This window comes from Canis lupus, chromosome 34 (genome assembly GCF_011100685.1).
Source record: "Canis lupus familiaris isolate Mischka breed German Shepherd chromosome 34, alternate assembly UU_Cfam_GSD_1.0, whole genome shotgun sequence".
NCBI lineage: Eukaryota > Metazoa > Chordata > Mammalia > Carnivora > Canidae > Canis > Canis lupus.
In genome coordinates this window covers 40,843,503-40,861,357 of record NC_049255.1, presented here as the reverse complement: position 1 = coordinate 40,861,357, position 17,855 = coordinate 40,843,503, and the positions used below count along the sequence as shown (strand labels likewise).

The following is a 17,855-nucleotide window of genomic DNA, read 5'->3' as shown; positions in this document are numbered from 1 at the left end:
AAGGGCATTAATAATTTGATTGCCCTAATAACTCACATCTAGCAACCGTATGCAGACTAAGCACTAAGGGGCACAGCTAAGCTGTATGGAACAGAACCTGATACAGTGTTAATTTTAGAAGATTTAAGCTGGTTTGGACCTTTTAACTTTCCCTCCTTTTCCTCCCCTGCCCCCCCTTTTGCATCACCTTTGACTCTCCTATGGTTATTCACAGGTTTAGTGTATTTTTTTTCCTAGAGAAATTGTACCGGCAATTATTTGTGAACTTGTGCCACCTTTTTTCTTGTTGCTTTGTGTAAGATGTAATTCATTTTGCTTTAAATTGTGTATTTGATTTGGGAGAGCATTCTTGATTCTAGATAAAACTTCCTGTTACATGTTTAAGAGCTCAGTAGCATTTTGGGTAATGGTTTGCGTAATATTGGACAGCTGTGAAACAGTTGCGTTTTATGATTGAAGACTGACTGGAAAGTGCAAAAACAATACGCCCTTGTTACTGAACTGTTTTCTGGATTGTGATTCTGAATGCTGTCACTTTTAAATCCTCATGTTTTTAGAACTGAGGTTCACTTTGCCATCCAGTCCCCATTTATGAGAAGGTGATGATCTACGTACGTTTAAAGCATTTGGTTCCTGAAGGATCGGCTTGCCCGTCCCACCCCCTCCTCTCTCTCCCCTGCCGACTGACGGGGCCATTCACCGGCTCTGGACCTGGGCCTTGGCTACACCACTGCTGCTGAGGCAGGGCTTCCCTCAGATGTTGCAGTATTTGTTTGTAAGGTCTTGCACTTACCGAGCAATCCCCACACGCTCGCAGGATGTATGGACAACGTGAGGGTTCGGGTCTGTAACCCCGAAGAGCCTATCCGGTTGGGTTCCCCCCGTTAGTGATTTGGTATCAGCCCTCCAGCAAGCAAAGGGTGGGGCAGCTGCCTCAGTGAGCTCTGGGTAACCGATGCCGGTGCCTGCTGAACAGTCTCGAACAGCCGCCCGGTGCAAGGGGTCACGAGGCCCCGGGGCCCGCAGCGAGCAGCGCTCGGGATCCCGGGTGTCCGCCCCGAGTCTTTGTTTCTTTTTCATGAGCATTTGGTCAACTACGGAAGTGCAGGTCAAGTATACATAAAATTTGCTTGATAATCAAATAAAATACGCCGTGACATTGATGTGTCACATACAGCTGTTGTCCACGTGACTAATAATAAGTGGCAGGTGCTTGTCAAAAGTACTGGTAACCCTTATGCTTCCAAATCAGTTTTTCTCTTTTACAAGCTGAATGGCTATTATTTGCTGATAGAGGAACATTCCTATTCGCACGTTACCTCTGACATAACTGGTTAAAAGACAAATGTTCTTTGATTACCAAATACAGAACTTGTTTGGTCTTACTAGTAATCCTCTTGTTTATTTTTTTAAGGAATAGTCAGCATAAATAAAGGGTGTAGGGAAACATAAATTGCTGATGGCATTATAGATTTGCACAATTTCAGGGCAAAACAGTTGCACAATTATGAAAACTACTCTTAAAATGCTCATGCCCCCTCAATTTTTGAGGGAATCCATCCTAAGGAGAAAAAAATACATACACAGCAAAAGCCTATACATGTTAGATATCTGAGGTAAGATTCCTCCTAAGTAGTAAACATTCAGAAAGTCCAAACTATCCATCGATGGGGTGAATAATTTACTAGTTGAGCACATTTATTGGCTGAATAGTATGATAATAAAGTCATTTCAGAAAATTTAATCCATATAGAATGTCCATGGATAGATAGATAGATAGATAGGTATATAGATATATTTTTTTAAGGGCAAAATTAGAGCACAGAATTGTGTAGCCCAGTGTGTTATTTGTGGTGGAGGAAAACAGTGTGTAAAGAAAAAAAGAAAATATAAAAAATATTAGTTGTTAATTTGGGTTACTGTAATTTTTTTCCTTTCTCACATGGTCCATTTTGTTTGTTTGTTTTATAAAACAACATGCAAGATCGCCTATAGCATTTTTTGCTCCTCCTTTCGCCTTTTCTAAAATCTTTAAATACAGAACTTTTTAGAATAAACAAAAATCTGAGTCTAGAGGACACAGTTGGAAATGGATTTGGGGACAAGGAATTTTGTGGTAATGAGGGCAGGGATATAATTTTCTGTTTGTTTGTTTGTTTGTTTGTTTTTTGCTTTACCTGAAACTTAAATAGGATCTTGGATGGATTATTAGATGTTTCTTCTGACTGTGTCACTTTTTGTGGCGGTGAGGTTGTCGTTCATCACCTTGTACCATGGCCTTGATGTTCAAGGCCCATTTTCATGTTCTTGTAGTGTGTTTGAAAGGAGAGTTGGCTTGCTCTGGAGGCCTAACACCTCGGAGAACACAGCCCCTGTCATCCCAAGGGAACAAAGCACTCCCTGAAATAAGCAATATGTAGGAAACAGTTGTTCTGTGATCTTGTTTCTTATGTGGGAACTATGCACGGTCTCATGAGTTGTTACCATGCATCCCCCGCCACTGCCTGTCTTTATTCCTGAGTTACTGTATACTAAACTTCATGGTTGTTTTTAGCCTTAATTCCTTTCTGGAATCTCTTTTTCACCTCCCAAATCTTAATCACCCTACCGAATTTGTAGAGTACTTGATTACAGAGGTAATATTTTTATCAGTTTTGCTCCTACTCCTGGAAAGAAGGGATACTGTCTTAAGCAGTCAAGTCAGTCTTCAGCATCTCACAGATTTAAGTGAACCCCTTTTTGCCTTTCACCATGTAAATCAAAAGCTGTCCTGAGAAGTATTTCCTGAATATATATTTACAGATAAATGGGAATATTTTTTGGCATGACCTGGTTTGAGTTTTGTTTTTGTTTTTTCAAGGAAGATTTCACAAATGTTTATTGAGCATTAAATTAGGTCACATTCTAGGTTTCCAGAATAAAAAGATTTATGAGACCTAAACTCTTCTTCGGGTAGCCCAGTCCAGTAGTTGTACACACACACAAACACACACACGCGCGCGTGCGCGATAACCACCCAGTGTGGTAAATACCATACTTAGACTGTAGGATTAGCGTGCAGAGAAAGGTCCCTCCTCTGAGGTGGTGAAAAAAGGACTTCCCCTCCATTCAGATGAGAGAAAAGAACAGGAACGAACACACGGGGTACCAAGGCGTGAGATGGTATAGCATATTCACAGTGCTACATAATTGGCCATCACTTGAATTTTATGTGCAATGGGAAGAAAGCTGTGGGGGGCATGGAATTGGGGAGATGAGTCTGGAGACGCAGGTAGGGTCAGGTGACAAGGTAACTGTGTGTCATACTTAGAAGCTCGGCCTTTATTAGGAAGACCAAAGGGATCATTGAAAGTGCCCAGAAGAGGATTGTGACTGGTCTTGTTGCACAGGTGATTCTCCAGCTGTAGTGTGGCCAAGGGACTGAGCTGGGGAAGGAGGAACTTGGGGCAGTAATTGTAGGCAATGGATGATGGGAACTAAACTCAAGGTTCTAGCAGAAAAGGAAAGCTGCTGACAGAGACCAGAGAGCTCAGACAGCTAGGAGTTGGGAAACCAGGGGGCGCACCAGGGGCCCAGGTGAGCGTTAGGATGACTTTCAAGGATAATGAAGTTAAGGTCAGGTGTCTAAGGAAAACGGAAGTGTTGGGGAGGGGAATAAGAAAAGAAGTTTTGAAAATAATGATTTTAAGCTGCCAACTATGACTAGAAGTAAAAAATTACGATTGAATTCAACATTTATTGAAGCAGAGCATTTTTAATTGTGGATCTTTTTTAGGGTAGACATTAATGTGAAGTGTCAAAACAATGCACTAATAAACCCCTTCAGAGTAGTTTTCTTACTATTTGAGAACATTGTAAGCATATGTGTGATAACTTGAGATGTATGTAAGCACCTGGGATAGCTTTTCTCGCGCTCTGACGGAACAAATTCAGGATATATAGCCTGCCAGTCCAAAATTGACATCATCTGCCTGCAACTCTTAGGATATTCTTGGACATAAGCTTGAACTCTAAATATGATGATTTTGATTATTTAAATTATACTCATGAATTAGAGAGTACAGAAGTCATAGACTCTGCCAAAATTTGTAAGGCTTATGAAAATCAAAACGCTTAAGAAACATTGCTAATAAGATGTCTTAATGTTTCATGCACTACTGACACCACTTTATAACACTCTGAGTTGAGGCAACAATGATGTAATCCTTTATTTTCTGTTAGGAAACAGGAACTCACTCAGTCTTAGCTTTATCCTTGACCATATTTTAACTTAATTGTTCAGTAAGAGCAGCAGAATGCAGTGGTTACCTCCGTGGTCTCTGAATGAATTTAAATCCTTATCCTCTTAAAAATAATGTGGTATATACATGGAATATTGCTCAGCCATAAAAAGATGAAATCTTGCCATTTGCAACAACGTAGATGGAAAGAAATAAGTCAGAGAAACACAAATACCAAATGATTTCACTCATGTGGAATTTAAGAAGCAGAACAGATGAATGCAGGGGGAAAAAGGGAGCGAGACAAAGCAAGAAACAGACTCTTAACTCTAGAGAAAAAACTGATGGTTACCACAGGGCAGGTGGGTGCAGGGATGGGGATGAAGGAGCGCTCTCGTGATGGGCACGGGTGCTGTGCGTGTGGACGTGCTGAATCACCGTCTTGTACGCCTGGAGCTAATATTACACTGGATGCTAACTAACTGGGATTTAAATCCTTATTCTGTTAGTGGCTGTTTCCCCATCTGCTAGCTTAGATTATAAAATTAAAAAAAAACAAAACTATATATGTGTGCGTTGTGGAGGCCCTCCTCCATCAGTGGTATTGTCCATCTTGAAGTTTTCTTAAGTCTCTAAGCCACTGGCTGTTTAGCCTTTTTCCCGTTTATAATTTACTGTGAATTTATTTAGGGAAGGGAATATAATTGGACACAGGGACCCTCCAGCCTCAGCGCTGTGGATTTCACTGCCTTAGCTCTTACCGTCCCTCCATCCTCCCCAGACGTTGTAGCCTTCTACCCTGGCAGGCTGGAACCTGCTCATAGCCACTAGTCATGGGTGTCCTCCAGGGACAATGCAGAATGACGCGTTTTCTTTGACATGTTTCTTAGTCATTGCCCCGTTTCTTAGCCATCTCTGAGAACTCCGATTAAGCTGAAAACCAGAAATGTGTTTGATATTGGTCTTGCCAGGAGGCAAGGTCAACGTCTTAAAAGCAACATCTTTTTACCTCTCACTCTGGGTTTCAGGAATGGAATGGAATGGAATGTCTCAAAGAGGGAAGGAAGGATCCGTGCGGAAGAGTAGCTGAGGTGTATTTTGTCTGCTGACCAATGAAAATACTTCCTAGCCACGTGCTTTCTTAGGGAGTCCATAGTATTTTATTCTAGACTGTTTATAAGTGCCACAAGAAGCCTCAGGTGGAAGCACAAGATGCGGAAAGACAGAGTCAGCCCTGGAAAACTAGGATAGGCTGGATAACAGTTATTACATGGGTTAGATCAGTTTAAGACACAAGCCCATTTTCATTTAGATTACTTAGTGTGAAAGTGTCTTAATGTTTCATAATATGTAATGCCATTAAATTGCTTAAAATACGTTAATGACGGTTACTATTTAACGATAAGCTCTGATGGGTGTTTTAGTGAAGAATAACTGCACTTGCATCTATCATTTTACTAGAGTTTTACCTTTGAATTTGGACTAGACTTTCAAAGCAAGACCACATAAAGAATTTTTTATTATGTGTTTTGCGTTTAAGTGTTTCAAATTAAAATTAAAGAATTGCTGTTAGAAACTGGATATTTACTTGCTTGCTTTTATTTCCTAAAGCTTTCATTTACATGGGTTATTACTAAGTAGCAAAGAATTAGTAAAAATATTTTGCATTTAACTCCTACGTACAATGAGACTTAAGTGTAAAAATTTTTGTTATTTATGTTGATTTTAGTTTGCTTATTTCCTAAGTTTAAAAAAACCTGCAGAACATTGGATTTATACATTGTTTGACAATTTGCATGTAGAAATTTAAATATGCTACAAAAATATTAAGTGTCACCTTAATTTATCTTGGTCTAAATTATCTTCAGTGAAGCAGTCGACTCACATGATTTCCAAAGACTCCTTCTCCCCTTCCCCGCAGTTTTAAAGTTTGATGCTATTCTTTGAGGAAAATTACAGCTAAATTTTATATGCACTAGAAATTTTATATCATATTTTTTGTAATTAAAGTGAAAAGGAAAATATGTAAAAGCTAGTATGTTTGGATTTTTATATTTTTTGTTTAAAAACATATTTAACCTTAGCTAACAGTCTGAGATTTCAAATGGATGGATTGTGATTTTGCAAGATCACAGAGATCTTTCATTTGTGTCTTTTAAATAGCATGTTGCCATTGGGAGAGAATAAATTCTTATATCTTTTTTTTTTTTTTTTTTTTTTTTGGTTTTAGGATTTTCTCATTCAGCGTTTACCTTTGGTATAGAAAGCCATATCAGTCAGTCTAACATAAATGGTGCCCTCGTCCCACCTGCTGCATTGATTTCTATCATCCAGAAAGGTCTACAGTATGTAGAGGCAGAAGTTAGTATTAATGAGGTAAGGAAACCTTATTTGAAATACTAATAAGTCTTACTCTTAAATTTGTCCTTAAATCTAATATCTTGTCTCTTCATTCATTATCCGGCTTCAGCTTCCCTAGGTTGACAAAGTTGAAGGGTGGCGTTCCTGGTGTCCCAGTCAGGGTGAACAGGCAAGGCCTGCTGGCTCCCAGCTGCACGAACCTTTGGTTCTCATTTATTTCCCTTTCTATGGTTTTATAAGTAACTAATAAGAAACCGTTCTCTTTAAAACAACAGTGTGCTGTGGAACACGGAGACCGTAATTGGCAGTCTGAAAAATCCCAAAACCTCAGGTTATTTGGTTATACCTGATTTTGGAAGGCAGGTTATGATTAAAGCCAACTCTTGATGCTTTTGCCTATACAATTCCAGTGCCGGCCAGCGATGACCCATGAGCCAAATCCTGCCTGCTTGCCCGTTGCTGGATTGGAACCCAGCCACGCTCCTTCATTTATGTACTGTCTCGGCTACTTGTGTGCTACAGTGGCAGTATTGAATGGTTGTGACAGAGACCTTATGCTCCGCAGAGCCTTAGATATTTACTGTTTGGCCTTTCACAGAAAAAGTTTGCAAACCTTGGTCTAGCTGAAAATTTTCATAAGTGATCAAGATTTATAATACGTGGAGCTCTTTATTTTCATTTCAGAGCTTAACATGTTCCCCTTTACTTTAGCAAGTTTTTTTTTTTTTTAAATAAACCTCCTTGGTTTCTATACCAGTATTTATTATTATAATTATGTAGTACTCTAATTCTGATTTCATTATTTTTGAGTTTCTTCATCTCCAAAACTGAAAAATCCACTAATATTAAATTAAATGTGTCCTCATTGACTTTTAGTGTTTTCTGTCCCAGATTATCCTTTATCACAGGGGGTGAGAAACAGTCTCCACCAGTGGCCAGAGTTAAAGTCTCATGGTATCTGAAAAATACATATTTTGTAGATTTAATGTAGTACTCTACGGTGTATCTGTGTTGGCATTAAATAAATTACTTAAATTCTCCAGCTCCTCAAATACTCCATTGCAGCTGACAGCTCAGAAAGATGCGCGGTGTTGTTGTAGCTCAGAGCAACCCCCTCACTGCCCTGTAGGTAGGTCTTGGGTTAGTGCACCTTGAGCAGCCTGAGTGAGTTGGGCCTTACATGTGCATTGTCCCAGTTTCTGTTTCTGACTTGTTCTGTCTCCATGTGGCCACTGGAGAACTTTTTATTAACTTGTAGCCTCCTGATATCAATGGGAGGAGCTTTGTAAACTTACAGCAATGCCATAAAATTAAAGAGCACCCGTCTCAGAGTGAGGGTGGTACTTCTCGAATGTTCGTGTGCTAGAACTACCCGAGAGGGCTTGTGAAAGCAGGGATTCCCGAGCCCCTCAGAGATTTCGACTCTGTAGGTTTGACTGTCCGTTTCTAACAGACTACAGGTGCGGTGGCCGTGCTGGTGGTCCTCAGGTCACCGAGGAAGAGCGCCAGCTAGGAGTGCCCGGCGCCTGGCCTGGCCCTGGGACTTCCGCACATCTGCCTCTAAACCTTAGTGCTCCCATCTCGTCGTTAGGAGAATGAGACGATCAGATGGCCGAGCATCTGACGACTGTTTCTTGTTTTGATATTGAATCAAATTACGAGAAATTTTTTAGTCCTTTTTTTTATTAAGATTTTATTTATTTATTCATGAGAGAGACAGGCAGAGGGAGAAGCAGGCTGCTCGAGAGGAGCCCAATGCGGAACTGGATCCTGGGACCCCCCCGGGGTCACGCCCTGAGCTAAAGGCAGACGCTCAGCCCCTGAGCCACCCAGATGCACCAAGTCCTCTTAAAGCTATTTTAAAAGTTTTTTGTTGTAAAGAAGTGTTTATCCTAATGTGGCCCCAAGCCTCTCTTCCCGTTGCATGAACTCCTTAGTGTTGTTCATTGCTTTTCCCCGACGGAATTTTGGGATCTAATTAATAAACTTCTTATCACCTGGGCCCACTTTTCACTATTCCTTTCAATATTTCGGCTTTATCCTCACCAGTATGAACTAGGTGGGAAGGAGAATTTCAGCAGCTCCTTGCCGTTGCTTCACCCTAAGTATGTCTCTTTCGTGTTTTCTGCCTCAAAATTCTCCATCTCCAGGATGGTACCTTGTTCGATGGTCGGCCAATAGAGTCTCTGTCGCTGATAGACGCCGTAATGCCTGATGTGGTGCAGACCAGACAGCAAGCTTACAGGGATAAGCTCGCACAGCAGCAGGCCGCAGCTGCCGCCACCTCCACAGCCGCCACAAACCAACAGGGGTCTGCAAAAAATGGAGAAAACACAGCAAATGGGGAGGAGAACGGAGCACATACTATAGCAAGTGAGCTGAAATAAGAATTTCTAAAAATTCCTTTGCAGGAAAAGTATTTTGCTTTGTGTAGATGTGTCATCTTCTAAACTGAAGTAACATCGTCTGTTTCATTTATGCCAACTTGTTCCCTTAACTTGTATCACAATTCAGATTTTTATTCCTGAAGCTCCAAAAAGCTAGATTTACTTTCATGGATTTTATTTTCTTCTTTAAATATTTAGAAACCATTTTCTACTATAAGATAAATTTTGTTGTTTGCTCTTGACTTTGAAAGAAAATTTGTAATACTAGTCATTAACCCAGTAAAGCTCTGACATGGAGATAGGAAGGCAACTCTCATGTTATATGAATGATATCAGCAACCCCTACTGGCAGAAATTCAGAATAGTGTTGGCATGGACTATATTTAATTCAGATCATTTTATCATTTTAGCCTTGTTTGGCTCTAACCTTTTTGCAGTCTTTCTCACTGCCTCCTCATCACCCCAAACACACACACACACACACACACATACACACACACACACACACACATCTTTTTAAAAATAGTAGGGTCAGACGTAACTAAAGATAGGAATTTATTTCTCGTGTGACAAGTGCTGTATAATTATTTTTGCCATTACCTGACATAGTTTTTTGGTTTTTGGTTTTTGTTTTTTGTTTTTTTACATTATATGTTACAAGGGAGGTATAAAATGCTGGTTAAGAATTATTTTCCCCCCTCAGGGCGTTATAATAATACCTAACCGGAATTTTCCACTTGATTCTCATGACACAGATAATCATACTGATATGATGGAAGTGGACGGGGATGTTGAAATCCCTCCTAATAAAGCAGTTGTGTTACGGGGCCATGAATCCGAAGTTTTCATCTGTGCCTGGAACCCCGTTAGTGATCTCTTGGCATCGGGGTATGTTTCTTAATGTGAGACTTAAATATCCTACTGAACGAGTACACATTTTATAAAAGCATTACTGACATGTTTTTGTTGCTTCTTTGTGGTCCTTTTGTCTCTGTAAATCTTTATTTCTTCATAACTTAATCTTAAGTTATTTTTTGAAAAGGTATACTTATTTGAGAGAGAATGCGCACACACAAGCAGGAGGGGGAGAGGGAGAGGGAGAGGGAGAGAATCTCAAGCAGCCCCCACACTGAGTACAGAGCCCGACTTGGGGCTGGGTCTCAGGACCTGTGAGATCATGACCTGAGCCAGAAGGAAGAGTCAGTTGCTCAACCAACTGTGCCCTCCAGGTGCCCCCATAATCTTAGAAGTTTTAATTAAGCTTCTTCAAAAGTGCTGAGGGCCCCCAAAATGGAGACTAAGGAATATAGTGGAAATGGAAACCCCAGAGAGTCTAGTTTTTATTTGCCTTATTAATAATAGTATGTAAATATGTTGCTTTGATTCTGGGATACTTGAGAATATCATGACAATTTAAAATATATTGCATACTTTCTAGGTCTGGAGACTCAACAGCAAGAATATGGAATCTTAGTGAAAATAGCACTAGTGGCTCCACACAATTAGTACTTAGACATTGTATACGGGAAGGAGGGCAAGATGTCCCAAGCAACAAGGATGTGACATCCCTAGATTGGAATGTGAGTATCACTGTATTATCCGTGATGACTACAGTTCCTAATCTACTTAACATCTCTGAACCTCAGACTAATAGCAGCGTTTGTCCATTTGTTCAGATATTTTTGAATTTCACTAATAAGAACGACAACCTAGGACTCCCCGTTCTCAAATATGCTATTAAATCAAAGGCTGGCCCTCCAGCAGTCAGACCTAGGTTCGACTTGCAGCTCTGCAGTTGATCTTGCAGCAGAACCTTTGTCACACTGGTGGTTGCCCCTCTGCACTTCATGCTCCTCAAATGTTAGGTAGAGGTGTGGTAATGGTAGTACATAAATGGGGTGATAGATGAAAATCAACAACTGGCACACACTAAGTCCTTAACTGCGAAGTCCTTTGCTAGGGGTAAGAGAAATTTGCAAAATAAAAGCATGTTCTTGTTTTTCTCATTTTGCTCAGAACTGCTGAAGACTTCATTGCCGACTGCCTTTTAGGGACCATTAGTCTAGGCTCTGCTGTAGCTGTGGGAATCTTACAGTTAGCTGATCCTCTATGTCATTCCACATCTTTCAGAGATACCTTTAGTGCTCTGACTCACCAGAAAGTTTGAGCTCCTCGTTGACAAAGCTTCACCCGTCGGTTTCAAGTACATGATAACCAGCTCTGTTTGTTTCCATTTCCAACTATGATTGATTTGTGGAAAATTAGCATTTTTAAAGTTCCTGTATATTTTCCTTTATTCCATGTTGCCTTCTTTCCTTCCTTGTGACTTTGCATCCATTTTTTACCTGTCTTCCCAAGCCTAAGAAACATCTTAGACAATTTTAGTATTCTTGAGCATTTCATGGGGTTCGTGGTTCTTTCTTCAGCAAACAAACACCCTTTCCTCCTCCAGCCCCTGTCCAACAACTTTTGTGCGACTTTCCAAAGGATCTTCCAAATCCAAATCTCATTCCAATGAATGAGGTCTTTTTTTAAAAACGGTTTCTCCAGCAGAAGTTCTCAGTTCTTATGAAATTTTTCTAAAACAAATTCCTGTAGGGTCAGGACTAAGAATTATCTTCTCAACATAGGACCTTATTCTATCTTAAGTCAAAGGCCTTATTGCCCTCATATACTGTTTGGCTCAGAAACCATTTATTTTAACTTAATGAAATTTACAGGTTACCGTGAAAAGGATGGTTAACAAATGTTTGTTGAGCTTGGTGATTCTGAACTGCAAGTTATAGTTTGTGGAAGTGTGGACTTTTCAAACATATTATTCACTGTGAATTTGAATCTTCCACCAACGGGAAAACATTATCCTTGATGAATGGTTCTTTTCCATGACTAATGCAAGAGCCTGTGAGATACGCTATCTTTAAAGTATTCTTTTCCTACTGTGGTGGTCCATGAACTAAGACATCCGGGGGCCAGGAGTTTTAAGGAAGCTTCCCATCGTGCAGAGTCTAGAAGTTGGCTTTTGCTCTTGGTTTCAACATGGCTCCTTCTTCAGATGAAACTGTGGAACCAGATTCTGGAAGGACTGAACCTACATCCCCTAGTACCAGCATCTGTTTGTTTTTCACTTACCTGTACAGCTGACTGGCTTGAGAGGTCTGAAAAAAGGCGATCTTGTTTTCAATTCCCTTTCCAAAAAGCATCCACAAGGCACTGAGTAAGGCAGGACTTCATTCTGTGTCTTCAGTAGTGTTCACTAATCCCAGCAGTAGTCTGTTGAATGCACGCTGTAGCTTGCACTTCCATAGATCTGTCCTTCTGTTGTACCATTCATCAGGGCCAGGCACAGCAAGGGAATGTAAGAGTAGAGAAATTGGTTATGGATTTCTCCCTGCGGTAAAGTAGTTCCAGGCACTTGTACTCACTTCATTAACTATAAAGTCAGCCTACACTCTTTTCTGGCTCTTTTTTTTTTTTTTTTTTTTTTTAATTGGTAAGGATTTCATATTGGGAAAATTAACAAAGGAAAGAAACATTCACTGATATTTAAGTATCTGATCATCTGAAACGGCAATATTGTTTGGCTCACACACAATACAAGCTTCATTTAGGCTTTAGTAAAAGATTTAGAGGGAGGACCATATAAAATCTTCTAACCATAACAGGATGTTTTAGCTGGTTTTGCTTTTTACTCTATAAAATCATTATAAGGTGATGATTAGGGTGTCTTTCCTAGTGTACCGCCCTACTCCCATTTTCAGCCACGTGCATCTATGACGATACTGTAGACCTTAGTGTGCATCAGAGTGGTGTGGGTCCTGCTCCAGAGTAGTTCCTGCCATTTTTGAGATTTGGATATAAGGCTGCCACACTGACTAGGTGCTGATTAAATTCCAGCTTCACAGCAGTGAAGGGTGCTTTGTAGGTCTTCGGTAGCGTTCCCAAATAGGCAGAGGGGAAGTTTTGAAGCAGAGAAAGTCAAGGATCTGCTGTCCCTAGGATTTAAACATGAAATAGCCAAATAACAATTAAATGCCCTTTCTGGATTATGTAATTGAAGGAAGTGTGTTTCTCTGACAGAGCGAAGGTACACTTCTAGCAACTGGTTCATACGATGGATTTGCCAGGATATGGACTAAAGATGGTAAATGAAGCATTTTTCTTTTTCTATGTTGTTGTTGATCTGAGTTATAAAGCTTGAGATAATTTTAAAGATTTTCTTTTTGAATAATAGGTAACCTTGCTAGCACCTTGGGGCAGCATAAAGGCCCTATATTTGCATTAAAGTGGAATAAGAAAGGAAATTTCATCCTCAGTGCTGGAGTAGACAAGGTAAGCGAATGTTAAACTAGATTTTCTGAAGGTCAGTGTGTTACACAGTATAACTGAAAGTAGTATTTTGTCCTGCTGATCACGTAAACAATGAAACATCCACAAATGGGAAATTCAGGTATGAATTTATGATAATAGTAGAAATGCTCTCAGATTTTTTTATCAGCTCATTCCTGAAATTATTCATCAAAATGTCATTTATCTTTTATCTTTTTGACCACTCATCTTTGCTGAAATCATGGATGTCATATCTCTTGTACTCTGCTTCTCTTCCCCAGTTTCTAGTTTATCTCAGCTGTAAAAATGGCTCCAGAGTGATTCCTTGAGAAATCTTAGAGCCAGTCTGTTAGCCGAACTCCTGGTGCTTAATTGAAAATGTAAAAAACGCAGATTCTTCGCAGCTTTTTTCACCTAACTAGGCTGGAAAATATGGATAGGTTGGAACTATGGGCTCCGTGCTCTTTCGTTTTCTTAGGTCATCCCCTTTATCCCACACCTCCCAAAAATAATACAGGTTTAAGATGATTTTAATCCAGGAAAGTGTATGCTCATAGTTAACTGAATGAATTGTCAGAAATGAAACTAGAGAGGGAAAGGAAAGTAAAGGAGGTCAGGAATAGGAGGGAAAAGTCCTATTAATAACCACTGACACTGTGTAATACCTTACATCCCCAAAATTATAAAACCCAGTGATGGGAGGGTGTTTAAAGGAATTGTGAAGATGTCCATTCAGATTTATATATCATACGTGGATATAATATATAAAACATTGCTTTAAGTATTGTCAAAATCCAAACTGCCTTTATGTGTGGAAATGTGAGCTTTAAAAATCTTAATATTGAGATTGGTTGATGACTTTATTAATCAAGTATTTACCTCCCACTAGCTAAAAAAGCTAAAAACCAAAATTACATTAAATACATTATCGCAATTGAGTTTCTTAAGCAATGTAGTATAATTTCTGGTGTTCTGGAGACAACTCATAATTGTTTGAAGTAATTTGACTGATGGAAATTCACCAGGGAAAAATGCAACTCGTAATAGCCATCCCCACCCCCACCAAGTGAGAGTATACCCTCCTTGTACCATTGGGGATAAAGCAAATGTTTAAAGTTAAATTCACTCTGACATTTCCTATTGCTTTAACATAGTTAGGCGTCTCATTTATGTACCTATGATGAGCTCCTTTTAACCTCCTAATGTATTTTTCTTTTCAATCTCAGACTACAATTATTTGGGATGCACATACCGGTGAAGCCAAGCAACAGTTTCCCTTTCATTCAGGTAAATCTTCACAATTTACATGAGAACTGGTGCTTTCTTCTGTTTTTCTAATTAAGCTTTTTAAAGGCATATAATTCATTTAAAGTCTTGCAATATCAAATATCAGTGAGATCATTAATTGTCAGGGGGTCATCGAACATTTTCTGTGAAATGTACCATTAAAAAACCATTTGCAGCCTAGTGCAATTAGGTTGGTATTATCTAATGGTAAGAACATAGATCTTTGAATCAGGAGGTCTAAGCTTGAATGGCAATTCCACCCCACTTAACAAGCTTTAAGACTGAGCAAGTCATTTAACCTTTCTGAGCCTCATTTCTCTATCTATAAATGAAGGATAATAATTATCCCTGTTCGTTATGAGGATAAAACTAATATATATATGGAAATACTGTATAAACTTTATAAACTCATACAAATTCAGGTGTTGTCATTTCTCATTTTGGACTCCTGTTTCTAAATCAATCCTTCTATGTACATGAAATAAAAAAATGGGCTTTCCCAGCATTGTTGGAACTTCGGTGCTTTAAATGGACTTCTCTTTTGAAAAATAATTTGATACTTAAATAGAATAATTCTGGCCCCCCTCCCCCAGTAGTGTGCTCCTTCCTCCTTGGTACGGAGCCATGCACCAGGGCATACAACCTGGTGAGTAGACACAGCTGGATTTCAGTACCTGCCCTCTCTTCCTGCTGTTCTCAGGGAGTTTCCTGGTGATAATTATTAAACTGGAACAAGATACCTAGTAACTACAGTTGACCCTTGACCAGCATAGTTTTGAACTGTACAGGTCCACTGATATACATGGTTTTTTCCCCAATAACTACAACTGCACTACTGTGAATTTCTTTTTTATTATTTTCTTAATATTTTCTGTAGCTTTATTATAAGAATACAGTATAAAATTTGTATAACACACAAAAAAATGTGTTAATTGACTGTTTCTGCTCATGGTTAGGCTTCCAGTCAACAATAAGCTATTAGCAGTTAAGTTTTATGGGAGTCAAAAGTGATATGCGGAATTTCAACTGCATGTGGAAGGGGGCAGGTCAGACCGCTGAGCCCTGTGTTTCTCAGCGGTCAGCTAAGTTAGAACAGCATTTTTACCACTACCTGATTTAACTGCTTCTTGAAAGATTTACTTGTAGTTGGGAAGAGTTTTGATTTGAAGGCTGACTAAAATTAACTGATTATTCTCAAAAATTTGGTAACATCCTTTTCACAAACAGCCAGTGGTTCGGCATCACCTTTAAAATGGAAACAGCTTCTGACATTTTGGCTTTTTGTCTTTGTCTATTTAGTGTGACTAAACAAACCAAATAAGGTACAGAATGACTGGTGTGTAGTATCTAGATAACGCAGTTGTGCAAACATCATGTTAAACAATTCAGCTTGATTAAAGCTTACCACATTAATAGGCATTTACACATCAGTTTTGATTACCTGTTTTACTTCCTTTTCACCTTTGTTTCTAGTCCTCACACAGATAGAATTCTTAGGCCTCTGGCTCTTCCACCCAAAAGTTTCTCCTCACTGCTAGGAGTAAAACGAAGTCGAAGTACGCATTTGGTACTGTCACTAGCTACCGTATGACGTACACCACCTTTGGTCAGACATGGTGCTCTTGGTTCACGTGATCCCATTTAGTCCTGAGGACAGCCCGAGGGGGTAGGTGGTATTGAAGTCCTTTCGCAGTAAATAAGCTTTTTACCCATGATAGGCTTTCTTGCCATGCTCTTTGTTTTTTTTTTTTTTTTTTTTTTTTAAAAACAGCTTTATTGAGGTATAATTGTCATAAAATGAGCTACATATACTTAAATTGTACAAGTTGATACGTTTTGACATATGTAGTATGTACCATTGAAACCATCACTGTACTTCAAACAGACAGTACACCTGTTAGCTTCCGAAGTTTCCTCCTGCCCCTTTGTGATCGCTCCCCTCCACCCCTAGACAACCACCTGTGGTCTTTCCATTAGTTTATATGATGTAAGATTAGTTTATATTATAGACTTTTTTGGCCTGGCTTCTTTCACTCGTGTTATTGTTTTGCATCTGCTTCACTTAATGAGTAGTGTTCCACCGTGTGGCTGTGCCGCAGTTTGTTTATCCATTCACAGGTTGAAGCAAATTTGGGTTGTTTCCAGTGTTTTTTTGGCTATTGTAAATAAAACTGCTATCAATGTTCATGCACAAATCTATATGTGGACTTGGGCTTTCATTTCTCCCATGCAGATACCTAAGAATAGAATAACTAGATGACACGGGAGGTATATGTTTAACTTAATAAACTGCTGAGCTGTTTTTCCAAAGCTTACATTTTCAATACAGGAAGTTTTCACTAGCAATGGATATTGTAGTCCCTCCATGTCCTTGGTAGCGCTTGATAAGCGGTCAGTGTCATTAATTGGAGCCACTCTAATAAGTGGGTATTGGTATCCCATTGTGGTTTAATTTGTATTTCCTAATGACTAATGATGTTGAGCATCTTGTCATGTGCTATTTACCGTCTGTAGATCTTACTTGGTGAAGTATCTGATCAAATCTTTGGATCTTTCATTTATTGTTTTGTTATTGAGTGTCGTGAGTTCTTTATGTATTCTGGATACAACAAGTTTATCAGGTACTTACAGATGCTTTTTTGCAGTCTGTGGCTCATCTTTGTACTGTTCTAACAGTACTCCTCAAAGATCAGGAGTTATTAATGTTGATGAATTCCATAAATTATTTGTTTTTTTATGTATCATGCTTTCAGTGTCAATCTAATTTACTCTTTTTTTTTTTCTTTTCATTTTTCTTTTGCTTGATACAGTAGTTGAGGTCACTGATTCGAGACCTTTCTGCTTGTCTAAAATAGATATGTAGTGCTATAAACTTACTTCCAATTACTATGTAGTGACATCTCTGTGTGCATAGCTCTTTTCCAGTAATCTGTCCTATTAATTCCAGCCACTTTGGCTTCCTGGATCTCAGCTTTGTTTCTCCATTTCAGGAAATTCATTGATCTCTGCCTAGAAAGATTCCTCTTCCCTGTGCCAAAACATGGACTTTTTTCCACCTCCACACCCCTGCCCCCCACATTGTAAGCCTGGGCAGATAGAAGGGCACACTGCTGATTGGTTCTCATTTTCTCAGAAACCGCTGTCTTTAATTGCCTGGTATCTACAGTCTTGAATTGTTATTTCATATATTTTGTAAGTTTTCTGGTTGTTTTGGGCAAGTGGGAAATTTGGTCCCTATTAACCCGTCTTGACCAGAAGTGGAAGTCTGTCATGC

The 17,855-nt window shown here is 39.3% G+C and overlaps 1 protein-coding gene across 9 annotated transcripts in view; it reads left to right on the top strand.

The window, feature by feature from the left end:
• TBL1XR1 (TBL1X receptor 1) overlaps window positions 1-17,855 on the top strand; it is a 166,336-nt gene that overhangs the window by 131,012 nt on the left and 17,469 nt on the right. For all 9 annotated transcript variants that reach the window (XM_038583941.1, XM_038583940.1, XM_038583947.1 and 6 more), the window contains 7 exons: window positions 6,451-6,596; window positions 8,732-8,954; window positions 9,724-9,856; window positions 10,407-10,548; window positions 13,046-13,109; window positions 13,200-13,297; window positions 14,521-14,581. In XM_038583941.1, the coding sequence (XP_038439869.1) occupies window positions 6,451-6,596; window positions 8,732-8,954; window positions 9,724-9,856; window positions 10,407-10,548; window positions 13,046-13,109; window positions 13,200-13,297; window positions 14,521-14,581 (867 nt within the window). The remainder of the gene's footprint in view (window positions 1-6,450; window positions 6,597-8,731; window positions 8,955-9,723; window positions 9,857-10,406; window positions 10,549-13,045; window positions 13,110-13,199; window positions 13,298-14,520; window positions 14,582-17,855) is intronic.